Source organism: Sphaerodactylus townsendi, unplaced genomic scaffold, assembly GCF_021028975.2.
Source record: "Sphaerodactylus townsendi isolate TG3544 unplaced genomic scaffold, MPM_Stown_v2.3 scaffold_19, whole genome shotgun sequence".
Lineage (NCBI taxonomy): Eukaryota > Metazoa > Chordata > Lepidosauria > Squamata > Sphaerodactylidae > Sphaerodactylus > Sphaerodactylus townsendi.
The window spans coordinates 875,857-903,571 of record NW_025950352.1 but is presented as its reverse complement, the minus strand read 5'-3'; the positions used below and the strand labels follow the sequence as shown (position 1 = coordinate 903,571).

Genomic DNA, 27,715 nt, shown 5'->3' with positions numbered 1-27,715 from the left:
TGTGTTCTCACTGGTGTTCCGCTTTACTGGGGACCTGTTGTTGCTTCCAGAGCAGCCTCAAGAGCGCTCAGGAGCACCGGCCCGTTCCCCACCCTCTCCTCGGCCACCAGCGCTGCCTTTGGCTTCCAAGACCAGGCTAAAAGAAGCCTGGCAGAGGCAAGAAAGGATCCCCCAGAACGTCACGGGATTGCGCAGGAAGACCTGAGCTCACGAATCCCACTCCTCACGTCTGCACACGCCCCGTTGATTCCCACCATCCACAGCTCTGCTCTCTCTAATCCTGTGGTGGCAAACCTTTGGCACTCCAGATGTTATGGGAGAGCCTTTTCACAGCCTGGCATGGCCACTGGCCATGCTGGCAGGGGCTGATGGGAATTGTGTCCAGAACATCTGGAGTGCGCCACCAGAACAATGGAGTACAAGATCTAGCAAGCATGACCTTCTCTCCTTCGCTCGTGGCATCCGAGCTTCAGCCAGGGCGAAGTGGGCCACGCGGAGTTGTCCCCCAGCTGCCCCAGGGGATCGCTTCTGGCAGAACTGAGGTTGGGAGTCTCAAAACAGCTGTCAAACTCCTTCCCCTCCTTTCCCCATGACAGACACCTGGTGAGGCAGGTGGGGCTGAAAGGGTTTGGAGGTCCTCGTGACCGCCCAAGGTCACCCAGCAGCTCATGCAGGAGATTGAAGTAGATCAGCCCTTTAGGGGCAGCGTTTGATAAATTTAATAAATAATAATAATAATATTATAATAATCTAGTGAACTAGATTAGTGTATGCACTCCAACACATGATTGTCTAGATTAGAGTCTGCCACTCTGAACCACGATGCTATGCTGGATGTGGGGAGTTCGGCCCCAATCCCCAGTCAAGTCAACCTGATTTGGAGGGAGGGGGTGTCTTACACAACCACAACTCCCCCTGCTCCACAGGATGGTCCTGAGAAACCAAGGGGGATCTTAAGCTGACTTGATAGCAGTAAAACTAAATCCAGCCAAACGCCACCATCTCTGTTACACCCGCAGGTGTCTTTACCTGCCTCTGACGGTTCTCCCAGGAAGTAATTCTGTGGGCTGTAAGCTTTTTGGGCAGTCTTGTGGCCGGCTGCCGTCCGTCCGTCAGCTTTGGACCTGCATCTGCTCCCCCCACCCAGGTCGGAGGTTCTAAAACTGGTTGTTATGCTTCAGTTCTAGAACCCCCGTTCCGTCCCTCGTCACTGTGGAAACTCCTCCATCTGAAGAGCAACAGGGAACCTGGGGCCCCGCCATTCCTTCTCTGTGGCCAGTGGTGGCTTCTAATCCTAAAGATGAGAAAGGCGCTGCTCAGAGCCCCCCTAGCTTAGGAGCCCTCCTTTCCTCGGATGGGGATGTGTTTCCTGACTCTGGAGTTCTGTTGGCACTGCCCCTGCTCCTGACGCTGCTGCTGCTTTGCCTATCTCAGCAGGGGCTGTGGTGCTGCCTCTCACCATAGCACCACTCCAAGCCATGAAGAGCTTTTCTAAGCGCGAGGCTGACCGGAGGATGTTCCTGGAACAGGTCCGGGAGAGCAAGGAGAACGGCTACCTCCTGTCTTCAAAGAAGATCGGCTCGGGAGCTTTCTCCAGAGTCTACCTGGGCTATGCCACCCAAGAAAAACATGAAACGGCTAAGCTGGCCTCGGACCAGGAGCAAGCTTATACCCCTATGGTGAGCACTGAGTAAGCACGCTTCTGCTCACCAGGCCAACCTGTTTCAGCTTGGTGTGTGGTGTTAAGAGCAGGTGCACTCTAATCTGGAAAACCTGGGTTGATTCCCCGCTCTGCCGCCTGAGCTGTGGAGGCTTATCTGGGGAATTCAGATTAGCCTGTAAACTCCCACACACGCCAGCTGGGTGACCTGGGGCTAGTCACAGCTTCTCGGAGCTCTCTCAGCCCCACCTACCTCACAGGGTGTTTGTTGTGAGGGGGGAAGGGCAAGGAGATTGTAAGCCCCTTTGAGTCTCCTGCAGGAGAGAAAGGGGGGATATAAATCCAAACTCCTCCTCCTCCTCCTCCTCCTCCTCCTCCTCCTCCTCTTCTTCTTCTTCTTCTTCTTCGATGAATTAGATTAGCTTGTGCACTGCAACACATGCCAGCTGGGTGACCTTGGGCTAGTCACAGCTTTTTGAAGCTCTTTCAGCCCCGCTCACCTCACAGGGTGCTTGTTGTGAGGGGGGAAGGGCAAGGAGATTGTCAGCCCCTTTGAGTCTCCTGACAGGAGAGAAAGAGGGGGTATAAATCCAAACTCTTCTTCTTCTCTTCTTCTTCTTTGGGGGGAAGGGGATTGGCAGCAGTAGTGACCCCCAGGGTTGGGTCAGACTGAGCCATGGATTGCTGCCTCCCAGATTCAACAGGAAGGCACCCAAACTGTGTTTTGGAATCATTCCATATTGACGCACATGTGCCAAATTACCTTTAGTAGAAGTAACAGCAGATCATCTGATCAGGGTTCCATAATGGCAATAATAATCCCTTTAATCCGGGCCTATCCTGCATTGCTTTCAGAGGTCAGAAAGAACCCACACACACCTCCCCACTCCCCGAAACGGATCAAGCACCCACTCTTGGACGTTTGAGTCAGTTGCTGCCCTTTTCAGCAGTTCTGGCTCCTCCTCTGTCATCATCGTCCCAAGAGTTATTCCTCTTCACTCTCATTCACAAGCATTCTCCATCTCCTTTGCAGAATCCACAGTCTCTCTTTGCTTTGACTGCTGGGGGGCTCCATCTAAAAATTTACCGCTCTGAATTAGCTGTGATTTTAATGCTTAGTGGGTCCATATGCAAATTGCCATTAGTTTTGGAGCAATGTCATCATCTCTAAGGAACTAACAATAAATCCCACCATGGTCGCTCCCTGTCTCTGGACCCTGCCTCATTCTTTGCAGCCCCACCCCTGTCCCTCCTCCGGTGGGTACTTTCCCAAGACTGCCCTCTTTAACAAAGCATAACATTCATTTTCTGTTCTCTGCAACTGACACTCTTATCCCAACCGTTCCATTTCTTTTGGCTCACGTCACAGTAGATGTAAATCTTTTAACCTTCTATAGACAGATGTCAGTCTCCAGATAAAGGATTCATAGTTTCATCATCCCCTGCCAGCATCATGCTGGCAGGGGATGATGGGAACTGTAGTCCATAACATCTGGAGGGGCACAAGTTTGACACCTATGTTCTGTAGAGACCAGGACAGCTTCACATGTATGTGCTAAATGTTTTGTATGTGAAAGGCATGACACAAATGTTACGTGGCAGCGCATTGTTCGGTAGCAGTGGTCTCCTGAGGCCCTGCTAATCTCACGTTAGCAATTTAACTGACACAGCACATACTCTAATGAGTTTACATTTGTAAACTCGCAGGGATGTAGTGTAATCGACTATGGTCTTTGCACAAATTATACCTTAAAAATAATTGATTCATTTGCCATCGGTAACAGAACAGAAAGTGATCGCTGCCCGATTGAAATTCTCTTACAGACCAAAACTAATAGCAGAGAATCAGTCATTCACACTCCTCCATATAATGATTCTAACATCATAAAAAACATAAAAAACATTTGGTCAACTGAAACCGAGAAGAAATTAACATTATTATATGACTCAAATGAACTCAGTGGAATTAGATCAAACCTAATATCTTCTGAGTCCAGCGAAAGCATCAACATGCATTATTCCAACTTAATGATTCTAACATCATGTCATTATTTGGTCAACTGAAACCGAGAAGAAATTAACATTATTATATGACTCAAATGAACTCAGTGGAATTAGATCAAACCTAATATCTTCTGAGTCCAGCGAAAGCATCAACATGCATTATTCCAACTTAATGATTCTAACATCATAAAAAACATTATTTGGTCAACTGAAACCGAGAAGAAATTAACATTATTATATGACTCAAATGAACTCAGTGGAATTAGATCAAACCTAATATCTTCTGAGTCCAGCGAAAGCATCAACATGCATTATTCCAACTTGATGATTCTAACATCATAAAAAACATTATTTGGTCAACTGAAACCGAGAAGAAATTAACATTATTATATGACTCAAATGAACTCAGTGGAATTAGATCAAACCTAATATCTTCTGAGTCCAGCGAAAGCATCAACATGCATTATTCCAACTTGATGGACCAGTTAAAAACTGTGGCAATATTTCCCCTCTCTGAATGTTTGCCAAGAGATATCTGTACCATGTAATTATATTGATTTTTTCCGGAGGTTCAGACCTCAGAGTCTCAACTCGGGACTGGTCTCAGGGTCAGAGGGCCCTTCCTTTACTCAATGCTGCGCAGTGTGCAAGCAAAGGGAAACCCCAGTGTGATATCTGCTGCACTGTACCATTCAGGCCAGCAGCTCCGTTTGCTGAGGAACCGGCAGAATCCTTTCTGGCCTCCTCTGCCTGAGCTCTGGTTCCTCAGTCTAAGGAAGTGGTGGCGAACCTATGGCACGGGTGCCAGAGGTGGCACTCAAAGCTCTCTCTGTGGCCACGCGCAAACAGAGTCACCTCCCCTTACACGCACACATCTAGGCTGGCCTGGGCCACTGGGCTCAATTAACGTTAAACCTAAGACCTAGTTTTGGGGAAGCAGGGTAGGTAACCCTGTTAAGCTGTTAAATCCCACTGATTTTCATGCAAAGAAAGCATTATCCTTTACCTGGGAGTAAGTTTGGTTTCTGGCAATGGGGCTTGCTTCTGAGTAAACCCTCCTAGGGTCATGATTCACCTGTTGGAAGAGTTGCACAGTTGCTTCAAAGCCAAGCCACCGACTACCACCAAGCTTACTCCTGAGTAACGCATGCCTTGGAGCCAACCGTTTTTTTGTAAACTGAAACCTTAGTATTCAGGTTAAATTGCTGTGTTGGCACTTTGCGATAAATAAGTGGGTTTTGGGTTGCCATTTGGGCACTTGGTCTCGAAAAGGTTCGCCGTCACTGGTCTAAGGAATCGCCTGCTAAAACACCAGCCAGTTGAGATACAAACTGAGGAGAGCCACTGTGAGAGAGGCCATAGAACCATAGAGTTGGAAGAGACCCCAAGGGCCATCAAGTCCAAACCCATTCCATGCAGGGACACACAATCAAAGCACTCCTGTCAGATGGCCATCCAGCCTCTCTTTAAAAACCTCCAAAGAAGGAGACTCCACCACTCTCTGAGGTTGTGCATTCCACTGTCGAACAGCCCTGACGGTCAGGAAGCCAGGCCGGATCACACTTACGCCTTCGTATCCTTCCAAGCGTCGCCTGTCCTTTTGCAACCGCTGAGTTCCAACGCAGCTCTCCTGCATATCTTTCCTCTGCTGCTTTGTGCTCTATCGGCAGAGCGAGCCTGGATGCTCAAAAGCCTCGTTGCTGTGAGATGGTGCCCGCGTGCCAAGTTCCCAGGGAAGTCCTCCCCGTCGCCAGCCTCGTGTTTAAAGCAAGCCTAAGAGAGCCTTTGAGGAAATGGAACTTCAAGGCAACTTTTTGCACTGGCTGAATTTGAAACCCCCCCATGAATAATTCAGCCTTTAAAGCCCTGGAAGCTGGGGGGGGGGGGGGCTCTCGCTTCCTTGCTGTGCTCCAGAAGGAGGCAGTCGGAGCGGATTGGGCAATGCAGGAGCTATCCACGGTGCTGAAACCAACGCTCCCCACCCTCACCCCATCCAACCAAAGAGCAGCCTTTGTTCCTATCGAAGGCAACGTAGTTAGTCAACCATCTTGCATTCCTTGAAAACGTGAGCCTGCTTAAGCAAAGCCCACACCGCACTTCTAGGACCTTCTACGGCAGTCTCCCGGCCTGTAAGTCGTTCTCCATGTTCTCACTCTTGAATACGTTCCTGCCCTACTCAGAGAGTTTATTGGAAATATTTGCTTATTAAGCAGAGCTTCAAATAAAGAAAACAGAGTCTCAATTGCTGTAAAAAAAAAGAGAAAAACTTTACCAGCTATGGTAATAGAAGAAAGTCACAAAAAGATAAATGCTTTCTATCAGTTCCAGCCAGCCAGCAGCCTGCTAGCTGATGCAGATGAAAACTACTTTCTACCGTGTTTCCCTGAAAATAAGACAGTGTCTTATATTAATTTTTGCTCCCAAAGATGCGCTATGTCTTATTTTCAGGGGATGTCTTATTGTTCTGTGTTCTGTTTGTCGGGCATGCTTCCAAACAAAAACTTTGCTACGTCTTACTTTGGGGGGAAGCCTTATATTTCACACTTCAGCAAAACTTCTACTATGTCTTATTTTCAGGGGATGTCTTATATTCGGGGAAACAGGGTACACATGGTCTCACACGGTCTACAGAACAGAACAAAGGAAACAAGTTATCACTTTGGTCATATGTGCTTTCTGGTTCACTAATAATGTCGGACCAGCCTGGCCAACGGCTAATCAATTGACCTTCACGTAAAGCGGTGACCTCACCATCTACTTAACATACAAACAGTTAACTCTTTCCTGACTCAGTTGTGTGATGGACACTTGCCAAATCCCAACAGAGATGCAAATGGAGCCTGTTTCCCAGACGGCCTCCTTTCCACCTGATTTATGTCACTGGGCTGAAAGCTACCAGAACAGATATTATGGGCTGAAGGAAGGATCCGCTCCTCTTGTGCAACCCAGCAGGGAGAGAACAATTCTGGGACAGAGTCCCTGAGGCTCCTGGTTGCCCTGCTGCCACAGGTATATGCCTGAGACTTCTGAATAACCAGCCACTGACAGCAGTAAAGTGGCCCTTTGTGGCTGAGGTTCCTTTGCTAAAGATGGACTCTTCATAAGAACATAAGAACTAGCCTGCTGGATCAGACCAGAGTCCATCTAGTCCAGCACTCTGCTACTCGCAGTGGCCCACCAGGTGCCTTTGGGAGCTCACATGCAGGATGTGAAAGCAAGGGCCTTCTGCTGCTGCTGCTGCTGCTCCTGAGCACCTGGACTCTTCATGGCCTGGAACCACAAAGCTACATTCCAGCAGGGAGACAGAAGCTGTGTCAGGACAGCGCCCAGATTTCCAACAGGACTGAATTCATCTTATCTGAAAACAAACATCTACAGTTTATAGTTAAACTTTTGGTGCTTACAACATGACATATTTCTGCAATAATTTATGAACAAGAAAAAGGGCCCATCCATCAGGACCCCCCCACAGTTTGCTTCTCCCAGAAGAGGGATAAGTTACACAAACCAGCAAACAGACTGACCAATGAGTTTGTGGACAAACACATTCCGTTTGGGATACGATATCTCCCCATTCATTTTTTGGAGGTTTTCTCTGTCAACATGAAACAGTGTGGAAGGATATATCTCTTAAGCACCCTCACTTACGGCTTTCCCAGGCACCCAGGCACCCACTCAGGCCACGCAGACATGTTCAGCTAGAAAAGAACAAGCACGGTGCCACCTCTCTCCTTGGCAGGCCTGGGACTCCTCCTTAGAAGGGACGCAAGATGGCATCTGTCTTTGAAAAGAAGAGGAAAAGGTGGAATGGCCAATGGAGAGTGGGCAGAGAGACCAAGATAATAAACAAGATGGGAACAGCGTTCCTTTTGCAGAGTCCATGTAGGGTTGTCTGCTTTGGCTGGTTCCATCGCAACCATCGCTGTGGCCAAGTGGAGCTGACAAAGTGGCAGCAGCCCGAACAGAGAGGCCGAGGGAGCAAAGAGCTCTCCGGTGGCTGTACCTTCTATGCTTAGAGGGCCTCCCTTGGAGCAAGGCCAGCTACGGCATAGATACAGTTCAGAGACAGGCAACGTTTGCACCTTTCTCTAGTGTTCCCTGCTCAGTCTGTTGCTGTTCAGAGCACGTGGGTGGGTGGGGGGGGGACTTTTTCCTTTTAATATAAATTCTTTACTATTTTAACAGCTGGGAGTTTTCCATACGTCATGGACCTCCACAGTCCATTCAAGACAGACACTATAAGGAGATGGTTGGTTCCTAGACAGCTCATGTCCCAGGAATGTACAAGTGTGGTCGCTTCTCTAGGGAGTGGGAGATACGGGCACAAGGAAGAGTCTTGGAACAGCAAGAGAGCAGCGTTGGCCCCCTTGGCAGGAAATTCCTAAACTGACCAGCTGGTGGCACCATAACAAAGGAGACACCAGAGGAAAACCCTCTCTGAGGGGGGGTGGGAGGGGGGGCTCAGGTGTCACTGGGCAGAAGCTCACAACTCTGGGTCTTATGGGAAAGCAATTGGTCATTACAAAGGGTCGCTACCTATCTATCCCTCTCCAGGATCGGGTCTGTCCACACTGTAAAAACCAAGTGGAGACTCTTGCTCACATTATACTTGACTGTCTGAGATACGTGGGTATTAGGAATTTCTCTCCTGGGCGGGTCTTAGACAAATCTGAAAGAGACTCTTGACAGTTCTGTTGTGGAGCTTTTGTTAAATAACACAGAGGCCGTGCTCTTGGAAAAAGTAGCAAAATTTATTTTACAAGTGACAGAATTTTCTAAGTAACGTCCAATGTTAGATACAGTTTATCTGTCTGTGTTTTGAGTGTACTTTTGATTTGTACTTCAGAAATGTCTGTAACACTCTGGAGCCTATTTTAATATGCCTAATAAAGGTTGTTGTATTAAGGAAAAGCAATGTCTGTAACGCTCTGGAGCCTATTTTAATATGCCTATAGCTATAGCTTCCCCCCCAGGGCACCCTCTTTTCTTTATTTGTTTTGCCTAGTTTGGAAGCTTTCTTGGAGCTGAATTTGCAGAAATGCAAGACAGGTCCTGAGTGGGATGAATGACCAACTGCCAAGGAGTACAAGACCTCCTGCCTGCCCGCACGGAGCACACTTTTCAGGGGCTCCTTTGGTGAAGTGGTCCTCTTGGAGCCAAATTTGTGTCTGTGGGGCGTGCAAAAGCTCTGTGGCCATCTCAGGCCGCTGTCTGGCGAGGCCCTTCACTTCTTTGCTTCTCTGTAACCCCTACATAAGAACATAAGAACATAAGAACAAGCCAGCTGGATCAGACCAGAGTCCATCTAGTCCAGCTCTCTGCTACTCGCAGTGGCCCACCAGGTGCTTTTGGGAGTTCACATGTAGGATGTGAAAGCAATGGCCTTCTGCGGCTGTTGCTCCCGAGCACCTGGACTGTTAAGGCATTTGCAATCTCAGATCAAAGAGGATCAAGATTGGTAGCCATAAATTGACTTCTCCTCCATAAATCTGTCCAAGCCCCTTTTAAAGCTATCCAGGTTAGTGGCCATCACCACCTCCTGTGGCAGCATATTCCAAACACCAATCACACGTTGCGTGAAGAAGTGTTTCCTTTTATTAGTTCTAATTCTTCCCCCCAGCATTTTCAATGAATGCCCCCTGGTTCTAGTATTGTGAGAAAGAGAGAAAAATTCTCTCTCTGTCAACATTTTCTACCCCATGCATAATTTTATAGACTTCAATCATATCCCCCCTCAGACGTCTCCTCTCCAAACTAAAGAGTCCTCAAACGCTGCAGCCTCTCCTCATAAGGAAGGTGCCTCCAGTCCCTCAATCATCCTCAAGGTGGCCTCTTCTCTGCACTTTTTTTTTCTATCTCTTCAATATCCTTTTTGAGATGTGGTGACCAGAACTGAACACGGTACTCCAAGTGTGGTCGCACCACGGCTTTATATAAGGGCATGACAATCCTTGCAGTTTTATTATCAATTCCTTTCCTGATTATCCCCAGCATAGAGTTTGCCTTTTTCACAGCTGCCATACATTGAGTTGACATTCCCATGGAACTATCAATTAAGACGCCCAAATCCCTTTCCTGGTCTGTGACTGATAGCACTGACCCCTGTAGCGTGTATGTGAAGTTTGGATTTTTTGCCCCTATGTGCATCACTTTGCATTTTGCTACATTGAACTGCATTTGCCATTTCTTAGCCCACTCACCTAATTTATCAAGGTCCGCTTGGAGCTCCTCGCAATCCTTTGTGGTTCTCACCGCCCTACATAATTTGGTATCATCTGCAAACTTGGCCACCACGCTACCCACCCCTACTTCCAGGTCATTTATGAATAGGTTAAAGAGCAATGGTCCCAATACGGATCCTTGGGGGACACCACTTGCCCAGGATTTCTGCCGCCGCTACCCACTGAGAGCCAGTATAGTACAGGAGTGTTGACTAGGATCTGGGAGAACCGGGTTTGAATTCCTACTCATGCCACATAAGTTTGCTGATCGCCCTCGAACCAGTCACTCTTTCAGTCTAAGCTCCCTCACAGGGTTGTTGTGAAAATGCAGTGCAGGAGAGGAGAAGTCACTTTGGGTCCCAATGCAAAGTGGGGTATCAAAGAATTACATCAATCAGTCATCTCTCACAAGAGGACCAAGATCTCCCCCACCCCTTTACTTCTCTGTTGGTAAATTGTGACTAAGGCAGACGTGGTTCTCAAATCAGGTGTCCAGTGTTCAAATGCTAAAGGCTTAATAAGAGAATAAAGTACACACACAGTGTTCCTCTATACAGCAGAACTGGGCAAAAATTAAAAGGGAGGTGAATCAACACAGTCCTGGAGCAGCAGTGGCGTAGGAGGTTAAGAGCTCGTGTATCTAATCTGGAGGAACCGGGTTTGATTCCCCACTCTGCCGCCTGAGCTGTGAAGGCTTCTCTGGGGAATTCAGGTTAGCCTGTACACTCCCACACACGCCAGCTGGGTGACCTTGGGCTAGTCACAGCTTCTCGGAGCTCTCTCAGCCCCACCCACCTCACAGGGTGTTTGTTGTGAGGGGGGAAGGGCAAGGAGATTGTCAGCCCCTTTGAGTTTCCTGCAGGAGAGAAAGGGGGGATATAAATCCAAACTCCTCCTCCTCCTCCTCCTCCTCCTCCTCTTCTTCTTCTTCTTCTTCTTCTTCTTCTTCTTCTTCTTCTTCTTCCAGCCCTGCCCAAAACTTGCTCTTAAAAGATTTTAAAACAAGGCGGGCACTTTCCTCTTGGAGGTACAAGATCTAAGAAAATTTTCATTTTCTCCGTTTTCCGAGGTGGGCTTAGATGTGCTTATCCTTAGAAAAAGTAGATCCTTTCATGGCTTCAGACAAAATGCTACAAACAACTAACTGCTTCTTTCTCACAGTCAGGGGAAAGCTCTATATATCCCCCCTGTGGGTTATCTTATTCCTGATCAAAGGAGAGGGAAACTTTGTACCCTGGAGTTGTCTAAACTTGGTGTGACTCTGCAGGCGGGGTGAACAAAGCGGGTCTCTCTCCCTGCTCTCCTGCTTGTATAAGCACAAGCATAAGCATTTTATTGTCATTGTGCACGCACAACGAAATGTACAGCAGCATTCCTCGATGCACACAATTCCAGACTCATACCCCATCCTCACTCTCCCCTTCCTCCACCCATCCCTACACAGCCCCAAACACATCAACACGAAGCCACGGAGTTCAGCATAGCCACAGCTCTAGAGTAGAAGCTGTCTCTAAGCCCTTTGTCCTAGTTTTGATAGACCTGTATCGCCTGCCGGATGGTAACAGTTCAAAAAGAGAGTGTGCTGGATGAGACGGGCCTCTCAGAATATTTTGGGCTTTCTTTAGGCTTCGGGAATTATAGAGTTCTTCCCAGGAGGGGAGAGGGCAGCCGATAATCCTCTGTGCAGTAGTGATCACCCTTTGGAGCGCCTTCCTATCTGCCACTGTGCAACTGGAGAACCAGACACAGATGCAGTCGGTTAAGACACTCTCTATAGCACAGCGGTAAAAGGACACCAGGAATTTTCCATTCAGTTGTTGTTTCCTTAACAGTCTCAGATAGTACAGTCTTTGCTGGGCCTTCTTAACCACCGAGGCAGTCTGAATGCCCCAGGTCAAGTCCTCTTTAATCATGACGCCCAGAAATTTAAAACTAGCCACCCGCTCTACTTGATCTCCATTGATAGTCAAGGGCCATCTGCAGTGCCACAAATTGTTCTGTGCTTGGAAGCTTCAGTCAAGACTGATCTGATTTCGGTCTGGAATAGTCCACTCTGGTGGGCCTTCACAAGAGGAACGGTGCCTGGCAGGGAATTGGGAGGGGTGGGTCTTGGGAGGGGGCGCACTCTCACTCTCCCCTTTCTGCTTGCAGGTTGCCATAAAGATCATCTCCACGGCAGAAGCACCAGTCGAATATACCAAAAAGTTCCTCCCTAGAGAAATCTACTCCCTCAACGTTACCTACAAGCACTTGAATGTTGTGAGCTTCTTAGCTGCTCTGCTTTTTTTTGGCGGGGGGAGGGGTAGATCCTGGACAGCCAGTGGTTAGAGTTGCACCAGTCTGCGGTCAAATCCACATATTATTGTTATGGGGCTTACTGGATAATTTTGGGGCAGTCACACTCTCTCTCAGCCAGACCTGTTTCACAGAGTTGTTGTGAAGATAAAATAGAGGAAGGGAGAATTATGTACGCTTCTTTTAACTTCCTTGGAAAAAGAATGGGACTAGAATGAGGGAATGCAGATTGGTTTATTTGGTTTATGGTCTGTCTTTCTTCCTGATGCTGAAGGCAGATGATGCAGTGGACGTCAAGGCCATCAGTGGAATGAGATATTGAGCAAGCAGTGTGAACAGGACAAGGAGCAGCCATGTGCAACCAAAGTAGAAAGTATTGGACCAGAAAATGGTACTGCGTAAGCAGAGGGCAATACAGCAAGAACAGGATAATAGAATAGAATAGAATAGAATCTTTATTGGCCAAGTGTGATTGGACACACAAGGAATTTGTCTCCGGTGCATATGCTCTCAGTGTACATAAAAGAAAAATACATTTGTCAAGAATCATAAGGTACAGCACTTAATGATTGTCATATAGGTCTAGTAAGCAATCAGGAAACAATCAGTAGTAATGAAAACATAAAATGTAAAATCATAAAATAAAATAAAATAAAATAAAATGTAAAATAAAATGTCAGCACAGGCTATAGTCATACAGTCATAATTGGGAGGAGATGGGTAATAGGAATGATGAAAAAAGTTGTGCAGTAATTATATAATAAGTATATAATAAATAGTTTAACATTATTGAGGGAATTATTTGTTTAACAGAGTGATGGCATTCGGGAAAAAACTGTTCTTATGTCTAGTTGTCTTGGTGTGCAGTGCTCTGTAGTGACGTTTAGAGGGTAAGAGTTGAAACAGTTTATGTCCAGGATGCGAGGGGTCAGTAAATATTTTCACAGCCCTTTTTTTGACCCGTGCAGTATACAGGTCCTCAATGGAAGGCAGGTTAGCAGCAATTGTTTTTTCAGCAGTTCTGATTATTCTCTGAAGTCTGTGTCGCATCTTGTTGGGTTGCAGAACCAAACCACACAGTTATAGAGGTGCAGATGACAGACTCCACGATTCCTCTGTAGAACTGTATCAGCAGCTCCTTGGGCAGTTTGAGCTTCCTGAGTTGGCTTAGAAAGAACATTCTTTGTTGTGCTTTTTTGATGACATTTTTGATATTAGGTGACCATTTTAGGTCATGAGATATGATGGAGCCTAGAAATTTAAAGGTCTCTACTGTTGATACTGTGTTGTCTAGTATTGTGAGAGGAGGTAGGATGGGAGGGTTTCTCCTGAAATCTACCACCATTTCTACGGTTTTAAGTGTGTTCAGTTCTAGATTCTAATATATTGTCTAAGTTCTAATATATTGTTCTAATATATTGTCAAAGGCTTTCATGGCCTGAGTCACTAGGGCCGTGGTGGCGAACCTTTGGCACTCCAGATGTTGTGGACTACAACTGTAGTCCATAACATCTGGAGTGCCAAAGGTTCGCCACCACTGCACTAGGGTGTTGTGGGTTTTCTGGGCTGTACGGCTGTGTTCCGGTAGCATTTTCCCCTGATGTTTTGCCTGCATCTGTGGCTGGCATCTTCAGAAGAGTTCCTCTGAAGATGCCAGCCACAGATGCAGGCGAAACGTCAGGAGAAAATGCTACCGGAACACGGCCATACAGCCCAGAAACCCCATAACACCCCAACAGCATAATACATGCAGTGGTCTAGTTCACAGTCACAACGTGTAGGAAACAGCATACATTACTGCTCCCTCCATGCCCAGGAGCAAACGGGAGGTGCATGTAGTCCACGTGCCCCTAAGGAGACTCCCTACTCAAGGGCCAGAGAGCAGCACCCAGGAACGTTGACCGTCAGAGCACAAAAAGAAAAGGGGTTTCTGCTTCAGAAACAAACCTCTCCCTGAAGCCTATTCTGCCTGCCAGTCCCTCCGCAGATTTCAGTTTTGTGTATCTGCAAAAAAACACGATCTATGCAGGATGTTGAGCCTTGAAGGCCGGTCTTTCTTGGCCAGTCACTGTCGGCAAATTGCTTCTTTTGCTGGGGGCGCACGGTGCGGGGCAGGCAACTTCTCCAAGTGAACCAAGCCTGTCATCTTGTCTCCTTCAATGCATCATGTCGATGCCGGCTTGACTTCACTCTCTGTGTTGAGACTTGCCGGTTGATTCTACAGTCCTGATCCTTCTGGCTGGTTGACTGAATGCCCCCTCCAGTTGTCTCCACTGACTGACTCCGGGTCATCTGCCTTGAGTCCCAAGTGAGAAAGGCAGACTATAAACAATAATGCACATTTAGGGAAACGGCCAGAGCCTGGATGAACCGGGAGGAAATGGAGTCCCAGCCCTCGGTCCCGCTGGCAGAAGAGGTGCTGCCTGAGGGCCTGTTGGAGCTTCTCTCTCTGGCGCTCCAAAGCCTCTCGTCCAAACCGCTCAGGTGTCTGCCAGCCATGGCAAATGCACTCAGGGGGTGGAGAGAAGCACTGCAGCTGGGGGCGTGGGGCGGGGGGGGGGGAGAGACAAACGCAGGTCTTCTGGCCCCATCTCGGGACACTTGGGCTCCTCTGCAGATTCAGCTTTACGAGATGTACCGGAACAGCAAGCGCACCTACTTGGTCCTGGAGCTGGCCTCCCGAGGAGACCTCCTGGAACACATAAACGCCACCTCAGACAGGAGGGAGTATCCCGGGCTGGAGGAAGAGGAGGCACGGAGGCTCTTCCGCCAGATTGTCAGTGCTGTGGCGCACTGCCACAATGTTGGCATCGTCCACAGGTGAGGAAAGAGAGGGCCAGGCACGGCTGGGGAGGGCATGAGAGAGAGAGAGAGAGAGAGAGAGAGAGAGGGAGAGGGAGAGAGAGAGAGGGTCACGGGGGCACGTGCTGCTTGTCCAGAAACGCTGCTCAGGTCCTTCTGCCATTTGTGTTTCCTGCAGAGACTTGAAATGCGAGAATGTTTTGCTGGATGAACGCGGCTTCATTAAACTAACAGGCAAGTTTTTCTCTGTGGAGCTTTGCATTGAGTGGAGAGGGGAAGCTGTTCACAGCCACTTCTGGGCAGCCTTGCAATACCCCCCCCCCCCCGCCCAGCAAAGAATTTGTGAATGGCCAAGATCAAAGCAGAGTTTCTACTCTATATAGGCAGCGGGGGGGGGGGGTGTATTCAAACAGCCTGGAGCAGGCTTCATGTCCTTCCCCCAGGGAGCTCAGGCTGTACACATCAGTTTCCTCGCCACCATTTTATCCTTACTACAACCCCCCTGTGAGGTAGGCTATCTGAGAGAGAGTGGCAGGCCCAGCCAGCTCCATAGCAAAATGCAGATTTGGACCCTGGCTCTCTACAGGGGCCTAGAGCCCCCGTAGCGCATGTTCCCCTCACGCACCAGATCCCACCCCCAAATGCCGACATTTTCAGAGCGGCTCTTCTATAGAGCGAGGCTCTGGAGATATGAGCCGCATCCCCTTAAGAACATAAGAACAAGCCAGCTGGATCAGACCAGAGTCCATCTAGTCCAGCCCTCTGCTACTCGCAGTGGCCCACCAGGTGCCTTTGGGAGCTCACAGGCAGGAGGTGAAAGCAATGGCCTTCTGCGGCTGCTGCTCCCGATCACCTGGTCTGCTAAGGCATTTGCAACCTCAGATCAAGGAGGATCAAGATTGGTAGCCATAGATCGACTTCTCCTCCATAAATCTGTCCAAGCCCCTTTTAAAGCTATCCAGGTGAGTGGCCATCACCACCTCCTGTGGCAGCATATTCCAAACACCAATCACACGTTGCGTGAAGAGACGAGACTCGCCTGCTCCTCCCTGCAGATTTTGGGTTTGCCAACCGCTATTCCCTGAAGAATTCCCTCATGAGCACCTTCTGCGGCTCGGTGGCCTACACAGCCCCTGAAATCCTCATGAGCAAGAAGTACAACGGGGAGCTGGCTGACCTGTGGAGCCTGTGAGTGCGGGGCAGGAAGGCGGGCGGAGGGCAAAGCCCGGCGGGAAACAGAAGGGCGGGCTGGGCGGCAGCCTCTTCTCTGGGTCTGGCCACACACAGGCCTTCTCCCAAGGGTTGGGGGGGGGATGCATTGCAAGAGGAGCCAGCGGCGACAGCTGGCTTTTGTGGGGGGGGGGAGGGAGTCCCGCTGTGGCCGGTCCCTGGTGAGCTCAGTCGGGTGCCAACCCCACTCTGGCCCTTTCCCCCCCTGCACAGTGGGGTGATCCTCTACGCCATGGTGACAGGCAAGCTCCCCTTCAAGGAGCGCCAACCGCACAAGATGATCCACGTGATCAAGCAAGGACTGGCCTTCCGGCAGCCCATCTCGCCAGGTACGGGGGCAGCCGGTGTGGGCGGGCGCTCTTCTCCCACCTCTGCCAGCCTGCATGTCAGAGGGGCCTGCCCAGGGAGGAGGGAGGGGTGGCATGGGCAAAGCCTAGAGAGGAGCAGGCTGCCCAGATGCCAGCTGAGCTGGGGCCTTGGACTGATGCCAAGCAGAGGCTGGGACTCGGGGGCACGGCCTCTGTTCGGCGTGCAGAAGGCCCCTGGTTCGATCATCGACATCTCGGCAACATTTAAAAGAGCTGCTCGCAGCCAGTTTAGAAAGAAAGAGACGCTCCCATACCGAGGGAGCTCCTTCACTGGTGGGAATAAACAGCCCCCCACCCAAGGCCAGGACAGGAAGGAGCAGGCTTTGAGGGCTGCCTAAAAGGCGAAGGAGAGGTCAGCAGGGGGGTGGCTGCTGTGAAGCAGAGGGAGTGGTCCAGAAGGGGGCACAACAGCGGGGGGGGGGGGAGGGGAGCCTCTTTCTGGCAGAACCCTCCCAAAGAAAGGCCTCTGGCAGGGGCCCTCCAGAACAAGAACGGGGCGGCCCTTCCGTTCTTCTGCTCCCAGGACCAATTAAGGCCGGATAACACACACACACACCTGCCTTTGGCTGCACCAGACCCCCCCCCCCCTGGTCCATCCAGGTGTGGGACACCTCCTCAGACTGGCAGCAGCACTCCAGGCTGTCTGGAATTTGCCACCCGCTGCCTGGCCCTTTACCTGCCGATGCCAGGGAGTGAAGTGGGGGCTCCCGGGCCAGTCTGCAGAGAGCTCCTGAGACCAAGACGAGGTGGCGCTCTGAGCGGGCTCCCCCACAGCCCCGGGGGCTTCGGCAGGGCAAGCACAGGCTCTGCCACTGAGCCACGGCCCCTCCCCAGACGGAGCGGGATCCAGCACCAGAACCACCCAAGAGACACACTAGAAACCAGTGCAGCTCTGTCAAGCGCCGGGGAAGCAGGTCCACTTCTTGGCAGCCTGGCCACCTTGGCCACCACGTTCTGGGTCCAAAATCCCTCCCGAGCAGCCCTGATTTGTCAAAGGCTTTCATGGCTGGAGTTACTGGAGTGTTGTGGGGGCTGCATCTGTGGCTGGCAGGCGAAATGCCAGGAAAAAATGCTATTGGAACATGGCCCTGCATCCTGGGAAGCCCACAACACTCATTCCCCCGACTGCCACGCCCCGTGGCTGATCCACAGCAGCCTTAGACAGCCCCTGGCCTCGAGCTGCTTGCCCAACTCTCTTCCCCCGGCCTCAGCAGGAGGAGCAAGACTGGGGCTGAGAAGCCGGATTGTGGGAGGCGATACCGCCAGGGAAGGGCAGGTGAGCAGCCGTCGGGCCGTGCATCGCCCGGGGAAGGGAATCTCAGCCGGCTCCTCTTCTCCGCCCAGAGTGCCAGAATCTCATCGAGGGCTTGCTGCAGCTGAAGCCAGCGGCCCGCCTGGGGCTGCAGCAAGTGGCCACCCACCGCTGGATGCTGCCGGCCACCTCTGCCATCTTCCACCGGGTGATGAGCTCCATCGGGGTCCATCCGGAGTGCAACGCCAGCCAAGAGAAGCCCACAGCAGTGCAAGGTAGGGGAGGGCGTGCCCCACGCAGAAGCCCACCTGAGGGACATCCTCACTCCCCTGAGAGCTCTGCCCGCATACCTGTGGGAGTTCGGAGTGCTGATGCTCACAGCAAGAGGGTGTGGAGAGGTCAGAGGCGAACCTTTGGCAACTCAACGCCAGAAGGCGGAAGGCCCTTCGCTGGTGCACACCCTGCGCAACTCACACACAGACCCCATTTGCAGTTTTATTTATTTATTTATTTATTATTTAAACTTTTATACCGCCCCATCCCCGAGGGGCTCTGGGCGGTGTACAACATAAGTTGCTCACATCCAAAGGAGCCACATGACTTCTCAGCCCCTCTGCGCCATTCTGCCCCCCATACACGAGCCCCTAGGAAGAGAGGCTTAGGGGGCTGGGGATGTTTAGTCTGGAGAAGCAAAGGTTATGGGGAGACATGATAGCCACGTTTAGATATTTGAAGGGATGTCGAGTCGAAGAGGGAGCAAGCTTGTTTTCTGCTGCCTCAGAGACTAGGACAGTGACGGCGAACCTTTTCGAGACCGAGTGCCCAAATTGCAACCCCAAACCCCACTTATTTATTGCAAAGTGCCAACACAGCAATTTAACCTGAATACTGAGGTTTTAGTTTAGAAAAAAGTTTGGCTCCGAAGTGTGTGTTACTCAGGAGTAAGCTTGGTGGTAGTCGGTGGCTTTGCTTTGAAGCAACTGTGCATCTCTTCCAACGGGTGAATCACGACCCAGGAGGGTTTACTCAGAAGCAAGCCCCATTGCCAGCAACCAAGCTTACTCCCAGGTAAAGGATTGTGCTTTAGTTCTTCGCATGAAAATCAGTAGAGTTTAACAGCTCTTGACAAGGTTACCTACACTGCTTCCCCAAAACTAGGTCTTAGGTTTAATGCTAATAATTGAGCCCAGCGGCCCAGGCCAGCCTAGATATGTGTGTGCGGGTGGGTGGGTGGGGCACTATGTTTGCACGTGCCCACAGAGAGGGCTCTGAGTGCCACCTCTGGCACCCGTGCCATAGATTCGCCACCACTGGACTAGGACCAGGAGTGATGGGTTCAAGGTGAAGGAAAAGAGACTCCACCTAAACATCAGGGAAAACTTCCTGACAGTCAGGGCTGTTCGACAGTGGAATGCACTCCCTCGGAGGGTGGTGGAGTCTCCTTCTTGGGAGGTTTTTAAATGGATGGCCACCTGTCAGGAGTGCTTGGGTTGTGTGTTCCTGCATGGCAGGGGGTTGGACTGGATAGCCTTTGAGCTCTCTTCCAACTCTGTGATTCTCTACACAGTCAATAAGATAAAGTATAATTACAAATATTGTACGTTTTTAACTTTTTAAATCACAGGAGAACCTCTGAACACGAAGGGGTGCCTCTCCCCAGCACCATCCCATCACAGCCAGCCTTTGTGTATTGGGGGTGAAGGGAAGGCCTCCCCCCTTTCTCCTGAGCACAAGGCACAGCAGCTCAGGGCCAGGGGTACCTGGAGGGAGGGGGCAAAAGCACCCCACCGCGGGTGGCTGCCTCTTTTCTGGGGCGACTCTCCTCTTCCCCCCCTGCAGTCGGCTTCCACCCCATTTTCCCAGCAGGTGCCCCAGTGCTTGCATGAAGGCACGGAAGCTGCAGAGAAGGTGCAGGGGGTGGAAAGGACGGTTCCTTCTGTGGAAGAGGCCTACATCGCAGGGAGGCTTATAGGTTTCCCATTCTGTGGCAGTGGCGTAGGAGGTTAAGAACTCGTGTATCTAATCTGGAGGAACCGGGTTTGATTCCCAGCTCTGCCGCCTGAGCTGTGGAGGCTTATCTGGGGAATTCAGATTAGCCTGTGCACTCCCACACACGCCAGCTGGGTGACCTTGGGCTAGTCACAGCTTCTCGGAGCTCTCTCAGCCCCACCCACCTCACAGGGTGTTTGTTGTGAGGGGGGAAGGGCAAGGAGATTGTCAGCCCCTTTGAGTCTCCTGCAGGAGAGAAAGGGGGGATAGAAATCCAAACTCTTCTTCTTCTTCAAGTGCTGACTTGTAGTCTGTGGGGGGTTCTCTCCTTCTCTCGGGGGGGTCTTGAGGCAATGCATGAGATCCAATAGACAGAATCACCATAATCCAGACCCATAAATCTGCAGATGAAGCCATGAACAGGAAATGCAGAGGAATAGAGTCTCGTTTGGGAATAACACCCTTCTCCCCCGTCTGTTTCCTTTGCAGCCGAGACTGGAGGCTCCAAGTCGCAATTCCCAGGCCTGGAGGGCACAGCCAAGACTTCCGAGGGACTGGCCAAGGAAACCAAAACCCTGCCGACCCCGCGGGCCTCCTCCGCGACGGGAGCGTTTGCCACCAGACCCAAGGTGGAGAGGAAGAGCCCCGAGGCCCTCCCGGGCAGTTGCGTCCTCCAGCTCCCGTCCCCACGGAAGGCAGAGCGGCCCCCGAGACTCTCCTTGTACCGGCCCAGCCTGCTGACCACGCTGCAGCCTTTCCACCACCTGCCCAACTTCCGCAAGCCCGGCTCCACCCTCTCCACCAGCGCCTACGTGGCCAGCAAGAGGCTCGGGGACAAGGTCCCTGCCCGGGCCGCAGCGCTGGGCAGCGGCTCCTCCAGCCTCTCCAAGCAGGTGCATTCCCTCTACACCATGACTCCGTGCCCGTGAGCCACGCCCCAGCCCCACGCCCCTCTGGAGCCCACGCGGCTTCCCTGCGGGGGGGCCTGACCCTGCGCCGGAGGACAGGATGGCGGGAGCGCTATTAAATCTTATTCCGAGCCCCGGCCTGCCTGCTGGAGTGTCTGTGCTGCCCGGGGCAGGGCTGGCCCTCTGGCTCCCACTGCAGCCGTGGAACTGAGCAGGAGGAGGAGGCGGCAGTCGGGCTGCCGGAGCGACCGCAGCGGCCCTAGCGCTGTTATTCTGCTTCTCTATATACATCAATGTATCTTTGCTTTGCGTGGCTGCCTGTCTCACCCCCTTCCATCTGCGTGTGCTTGCAAAGGGCGGCTGTGCCCCCAACCCCACCCCAGGAGTCCCCCAGCAGCAGCAGCTGGCTCTGCCCTCACAGGCCCTGCCTGGCACTGAAGTCGGCCGGGAATGTCCAGCCATCTCCTTTGGGTGGCCGGCCTCAGCCCCTTGCCCTCCCTCCCCACTTGGTGGCTCCCTTTTGTGCCTCTTGGTTGGCCACAACCCCTACCACAGCCTTGTCTTCTGTGTGCCGGGCCTCAGGCGGCAGCTGCAATCACTGGCGTATCTGGGGGGGGGGGACGTGAGGGGGCTCAAGACCCAGGCACCACTTGCTTGGGTCACACGGGGAGCACATTTGGCCACCTGTCCTGCCACCGCTCGCTGCTGCCTCTCCTGTCCCAGTTTGAAAGGCCTCAGATAGGAGAGTTTGGGGGGGGGGGGAAGAGTGGATATGGAAGTCCAGCATACAAGACTGCACCCCCCCCCCCCAGCCCTGTTTGAGCCCTTTTGGACTCAGCCGCAGAATCTGCACGTCCCAGGAGTGGGAGCTTCTTTCCAGGCATCTCCTTCCAGGGGGGCAGGGGGCACTCAGCGCCCAGGGGGAGCACTGAGTGCCGATGTAGCTAGATATGTCCCAGGCTGCAACCCGCTCTCCCCGTCGATCCTTCCCCCCTCCCAATTCAGCACCAAGTCAATCTGTGCCACTCGCATGTTACTCGCTTTTATTTGCTGCTCTAACTTCTTCAGAGCACTTTGGATTGGGTTTTAAGGCGTTTACGCAGACCCCGTTTTCCCTGCTGGGGCAGAGCCCCCCTGTGACCCCAAGGCCAAGCCCTCAGAGCCCGCTGGGCAGCCTCTTGCCGGGCCAGCCGAGCCTCCACATTCCGAGCCCTGCAGTGGTCACCAGACCCCCTGGGCAAACGCCTGGCAGCGGCCAAGAGGCATCAAATAATTAAACGCGCCCCTGGGCCAGGAAAACGAGGCCACCTTGGCTAACAAGAGACTCCAGCCGCATCTGAATAAATTGCTTTGCTACTGACTTTTCCCGGCACTTCAGATGCAGTGGCTGGTGAGTCCTCCAGAACATTGCTGGTCCACTTGGGGTCACCTGAGGACAAGGGCCAACTGGCCGCTCGGACGGTCCTGAGCCCTCTCCGTTCCCCGGCCTGCACATCCTTCGCGTTGACTCTGCTTTGCACAGAGCCAGGAGCGAGAGGGCGCAGGGCAGCCTTTGCCTCTCACTGGCACCCCTGCCTGGCATCCCACCAGACCGGAGGAGCCAGCCAGCCCGCCAGCCCATTCAGTCAAGTTCCAGAGCAAGGATTATCGCAGGCCCGCTGCTCACACACAGCTGATTCCAGACAAGCGCCAAGCAGAGCAGAGCGTTCTGCCCGACAGGCAACGAAGCCCGACCACCGTGTCGGCAGGCAGGCACGCCCAGAGCTTCCCTGCTCTGATGCCCGTTATTCCGGGGGGGCTTGCGAGCCAGAGGTGGTCCTCTGCTGCTGCTGCTGCTCCTCTTCCTGGTCCAGACGCTGCAGCTGCTCTTCGACTTCTGCAGGGATCTCCACCTCCAAAAGGTTTTCCATTCCAGGCTCCGGCTCGTCACCAATCAAAACCTGTTCAGGGCAAACAGAACCAGGATCTGAGGAGGAGGAGGCGGCGGAGAGGGACCCTCCTTCACAGCCCCGCCCCCTCAAAGCAGGGGCCCAGGCAGAGGCAGAGACAGAGTGGCCCGGACAACAGGCGGGGCAGGCACCCCCAGGCAAGCACAAACAAGTCCCAGGTCGTGCTAGACTTCCTGCAGCATCCTTAGATAGCCAACTACTGAGCTGCAGCTGGGGGAGAAGGCCCAGTGGCTTAGACCCCCCCCCCCATTCACCCCCTGCTTCCAGGATTTCCCACAGACAGTGCCCTTCCTCTTCCTCCTCTTTTCACCAGAGAGTTGATGTGGACGCTCCTTCACTCCAAGGGAAGCCGGTTCAGGGCCGGCTGTTCTAATGTGTTCTAGTCAAGGAGCCACGTGAGACTCCTGCGCTCTCGGGTGGACTGCCAGGTCCCCCCCACCACAGGGCAGAGAGAGACGTGGCACCCTCTGTCCGTGGCATCCCGCAAGGAACCTGCCTAACCGCCAACGTTCTCCAGCTTCCAACCCAGCTTCCAACCCTGGCAGAGCAGCCCCCCCAGCTGAGCGCTCTGCACCCATTCTGCCCCCCCCCCCACCAACACAGAGAGCTGCAGGTAGGGTTGTCTGAGCTGCTCCCTTACTTGTATCAGCTTTTCGCAGGCCCCCAGGACACCCGGGTCCGTCTCCCACTTGTGCAGCTCCCGCACGATAAAATAGGCGCCCTTCTGTCGCACCGCCTGCCGCCCCGGCTTTGTGGCTGTGAGCTGCCGAGGGACACAGGAAAGAGCACTCACGAGGGGGTGGGGTGGGGGTGGTTAGCTCTGCTCAAGATGAGAAAAGGGGGCAGGGGTCTGGCTACGCGGAAACAGGCAGGGCTCGTACAAAGCGCTGAAGACCCTTGCCTCTAAAAACTGCATCTTGGCCCCCACCCCCTCCCGAGTTCTACACCGTCACCACATTTGGCTCCACGTGTTCAGGCTCCTCGTCCACTCAGGATGATTAGAAACTTGTTAAAGAAAGAAAAAGAAAGAAAGAGAGAGAGAAAGAAAGAAAGAAAGAAAGAGAGAGAAAGAAAGAGAGAGAGAGAGAGAGAGAAAGACTACACGACGCAGGAGACTCAGCTCTGGCGCAGGAAGCAGGCCAGGCGTGTGGGTGGTCCAGCACCCCCCTCCCCCTCCCGTGCAGCTCCCCCAAGAGGACTCACCAGCAGAACGGCCTCCAGGAGCAACTTCCGGATGTCAGGATCTGGCTCCCGCTGCTTCTCTGGGGGCAAGTACTGCAGGTCCAAAGGCAGTCCTGTGGCCAACAACAGGGAAGTTGAAGGTACCCACAGGGGCTCTGCCCAGTTGCCCCCCTCCCCAGGCCCCAGTTTCCCAGGTCCGACTCTGGCAGAGGCCCCGGCTCCAAGCGCTCTGCAGGTTCTGGCCAGGTGTTCCCCCAAGGGGACTGGGGGCGTCTCTCTTTCTCCTCTCCCTTCCCCAACGGGACTTACTTTCCATCTCCTCCTCTGGAAACTCCTCGGGGCCGGCCAGCGGGAGCAGGAGGAAGGGCAGCACGTCCACTTGGTCGCTCAGCAGCCACTCGTGGCGCTCTGGAAGAGAGGCATGCCACACTGACACCCCTTCCGTGCCCAGGGGGCTGAGACCCCCGGCTCAGAGGGAAAACACATCCCGTTTCGGACACCGGGCGCCCAGGAGAGAGCAGGATCTGCAGCAAACGCCACAAAACCAAAAGCTCCTCCAGAAAGTGGGCAAGGAGGGGGAGCAAAAGACCCCCACCCAGCCCCACCCCATCAGCACTCAGGACAGAGCTTGTGAGGAAGACTCAGGACAACCAGCCCCCCCGCGCCCCGAACAGAGGCCCCTCCCCTCACCATAGTCGAAGCAGCAGTTCCGGAGCACCCTGACCACCCCCCCTCGGAGGAGGGCTGAGCCGGAGTATTGGGTGTAGGGCAGCAACCTCGGCAGCACACACCTGGGGAGAAGGGAGGCAGAGGTGAGAGGGGGGCACACAGGAGCGGAGCCCCCCTCCCCATCATCAGGCACTGGCCAGGAGGCCCCTGAAGGCACTTGGGCGACTGGTTGGGGGCGGGGGTCTGCCACCACGGGCGATGCCCACCGCCGATGCCCGCCCCCTTCTTGGGGAAGCCTTTCCTGGCTCCTGCTGGGCAGCCCCCCGCCCCGCCCCGCCCCCGATGCCACCTGCCTGTCCGGGTGGAGGAGGAAGGCGCGGGCTTCGGGCAGGCGGCTGAGGTTGGCCAGCAGGGCGGCCAGGGCGGGCGGGGGCGGCGGCGGGGCGGGCCGGCAGAGGGTCTCCACCAGGGGCTGCAGGCCGCCCCCCTCCCGCTGCAGGGCGTCCAGGAGGCGGCGGCAGGAGGCGTCGTCGTGCCGGGCCAGGTTGGCGAGGGCGGCGGCGGCCAGGGGGGCGAGCGGGTGGGCGGGCTGCAGCAGGCGGCGGACCAGGCCGGGCAGCCCCGCGGCGAGGGCCTGGTGGGCGGCCGGCTCGGCGGCCAGGTGGGCCAGCGCCCGGGAGGCGTGGTGGGCGGCGGCGGCCGCGGGGGGGTCCTCGTCGCCGGCCAGCGCCAGCAGCGCCGCCACCAAGGCCGGCCGCGCCGCCACCAGCCGCAGCCCCTCCGCGCCGCCCGTCAGCCCGGCCACCAGCGCCGCCGCCTCGCTCCTCACGTCCGCGCGGCTCTCGGGCCGCAGGAAGCCCAGCAGCTCCCGCGCCTGCGCCTCCTCCATCGCCTGGCGCGGCGCAGGGGCGCCTAGTGGTCAGAGAGCCGGGAGAGGGAGCGTGCCCGGCGCAACCCGCTTGGGCCTCGCCAGGGGCCACGTGAAGAGCAGCTTCCGCACTCGAGAGCTCTTGACCAATGAAGACGGGAGAGCGGGCAAGACTCCGAGAGCCCGGATCCTCCAAGCCAATCAGAAGCGACCTTCTCGAGCAAAGCCTTCTGGGGATTGTAGTCCCCTCGCGCTCCCTCTTGGCCCTCTGCAACGGGACTTGGAAGCGGGGATTCAGGCGGGGCAGCGCGTTGCGCCTGCGCAATCCTGCGGGTCTGAACGAAGGCTGGCCTACCTTACAGGGGGTGCGGCCACCTGAGAACTACTGAGCTCATTCCTGGCCAAATCACCAGTAAGGGGCCCTGCATTCACTCCGTGGGTCACAGATGAGCAGAGGCTGCATCCAAAATCTTGAGTCACCCCAAAAGCCCTCCAAGATCTAGTGCACAGGTATCAAACTCGCGGCCCTCCAGATGTTGTGGACTACAGTTCCCATCACCCCCTGCAACCATCATGCTGGCAGGGATTATGGGAACTGTAGTCCATAACATCTGGAGGGCTGCGAGTTTGACACCTGTGATCTAGGGCAACCCATTATTTATTTATAATTTATACCCCACCCTACCCCCACAGGACTCAGCGCAGGTCACTACCTCTCTGAAGGACCCCCCCCCCAATAGGCCCCTGCTGCCGCTCAGCTTGAGCACCACATAAAAAGTTGCCCTGTACCGAGTCAGACCATCAGGGGCTGCTCGGACCGGAAGCGGCTCTCCAGGGGATGGGGTGGTGGCGTGGGGGTCTTTCACGCTACTTCACTGCCCAGACCTCTTTAAAACTGAAGGTGCCGTGGACTGAACCTCTAAATCCAAGAAGAATAATTTCCTGGCAGTTAATGGCTGTTCAACAGTGGGATGCGCTGCCTCTCTTGTGCTGGAGTCTCCTTCCTTTTGGAGGTTTTTGAACAGAGGCTGGATGGTCCTCTGTCAGGGGTGCTTTGATGGAGTGTTCTTGCGCGGCAGGGGGTTGGACTGGATGGCCCCTGGGGGTATCTTCCAACTCTATGATTAGCAGTTAATTTTGGGAGAGGTGCCACAGGAGGTGGTGATGGCCACTAACCTGGATAGCTTTAAAAGGGGCTTGGACAGATTTATGGAGGAGAAGTCAATCTATGGCTCCCAATCTTGATCCTCCTTGATCTGAGATTGCAAATGCCTTAGCAGACCAGGTGCTCGGGAGCAGCAGCCGCAGAAGGCCCTTGCTTTCACCTCCTGCCTGTGAGCTCCCAAAGGCACCTGGTGGGCCACTGCGAGTAGCAGAGTGCTGGACTAGATGGACTCTGGTCTGATCCAGCTGGCTTGTTCTGAATAATAAAGTACATTTTTACGCCATTTGTCCACAACCTTAGTTTGGACTGTCAGCCTGGGACTTCTGTTTTATCTCCACCTCACCCTGGGGATTCCTGCCCCTGATATTGCCTGTTGCAACACCATCAAGTGACTCGGCTCCCCGATTCCTCTTTGCTGGGCCAGGCCTGGCTTCTGCTAAAGTCCTCCGGAAATGCAACAGCAGCATCTTCCATCGTGCCCTGAGTGGGTAGGACAAGGAGAAGTCACACACACAGCGGTCCTGCCTGGCCCTGTAGGAAAAACTGCCCAGATCTGATCAGTGAAGTCATCTGTTGATTGGGCTCCGATGAAGCAGACTGTCGCATATGTCAGGAGGGCATCGTGTGCTTTAGCAGGACACAGCAGACACCTCCAGCTAAAAGGTGCTCTTTGAGGCATGCACCCAATTTCAGCCGGCATGGACCCCATGGGCCAGATTCCAACCATCCACACACACCTTTCCTCCCTCCCTGCTGCTACAACAGGATCCAAAAGCCAAAAAGTGGAAGAACCAACACTGCCGCCAACCAGGCGCTGAAACTCCGGAAGAGCACTCCCCTCTCCCAATGAAGTAGCTGGCAGAATACAGAGGAGGAGGAAGACACTTCTTTATTTAAAAACGCATGCAAAACATCGAGTAGAAACCAAGCGCAGGAACCCTGTTTCTGCTGCTCAAGTTGCCAACTGAAATGTGAGGGTCCAAACCTCCCAGACACTCTCCTACTCTGGCTCCAAAGCAAGGCAAGCAGTTTATTGACAACAAAAAGAGAAAACAGAATACCACCCGGGGACCGAGCAAAAGGCACGACCGACTGCAGAAGGGCTTCTCAAACTCAGCAGGTCCGAACGACGGCTAGTTCTCTTGCCTTTGGG

The 27,715-nt window shown here is 53.4% G+C and overlaps 2 protein-coding genes across 2 annotated transcripts; one reads left to right on the top strand and one right to left on the bottom strand.

Annotated features, from left to right (window-relative positions):
- The first annotated feature begins 1,478 nt into the window (after positions 1–1,478).
- On the top strand, positions 1,479–21,032 carry LOC125425097 (testis-specific serine/threonine-protein kinase 5-like). The gene is made up of 8 exons (XM_048482610.1): positions 1,479–1,679; positions 12,037–12,144; positions 14,798–15,000; positions 15,161–15,216; positions 16,038–16,170; positions 16,426–16,541; positions 17,925–18,107; positions 20,311–21,032. Exons 1-8 carry the CDS (start codon positions 1,479–1,481, stop codon positions 20,748–20,750), a joined length of 1,440 nt encoding a protein of 479 aa, XP_048338567.1. The 3' UTR covers positions 20,751–21,032.
- A 720-nt stretch (positions 21,033–21,752) lies between these two features.
- On the bottom strand, positions 21,753–25,519 carry HGH1 (HGH1 homolog). The gene is made up of 6 exons (XM_048482611.1): positions 24,883–25,519; positions 24,551–24,651; positions 24,170–24,268; positions 23,882–23,973; positions 23,319–23,441; positions 21,753–22,669 (listed from the first exon to the last, which is right to left on the bottom strand). The coding sequence occupies exons 1-6, from the start codon at positions 25,416–25,418 to the stop codon at positions 22,514–22,516; spliced, it is 1,107 nt and encodes a 368-aa protein (XP_048338568.1). The 5' UTR covers positions 25,419–25,519; the 3' UTR covers positions 21,753–22,513.
- Positions 25,520–27,715: the final 2,196 nt, after the last annotated feature.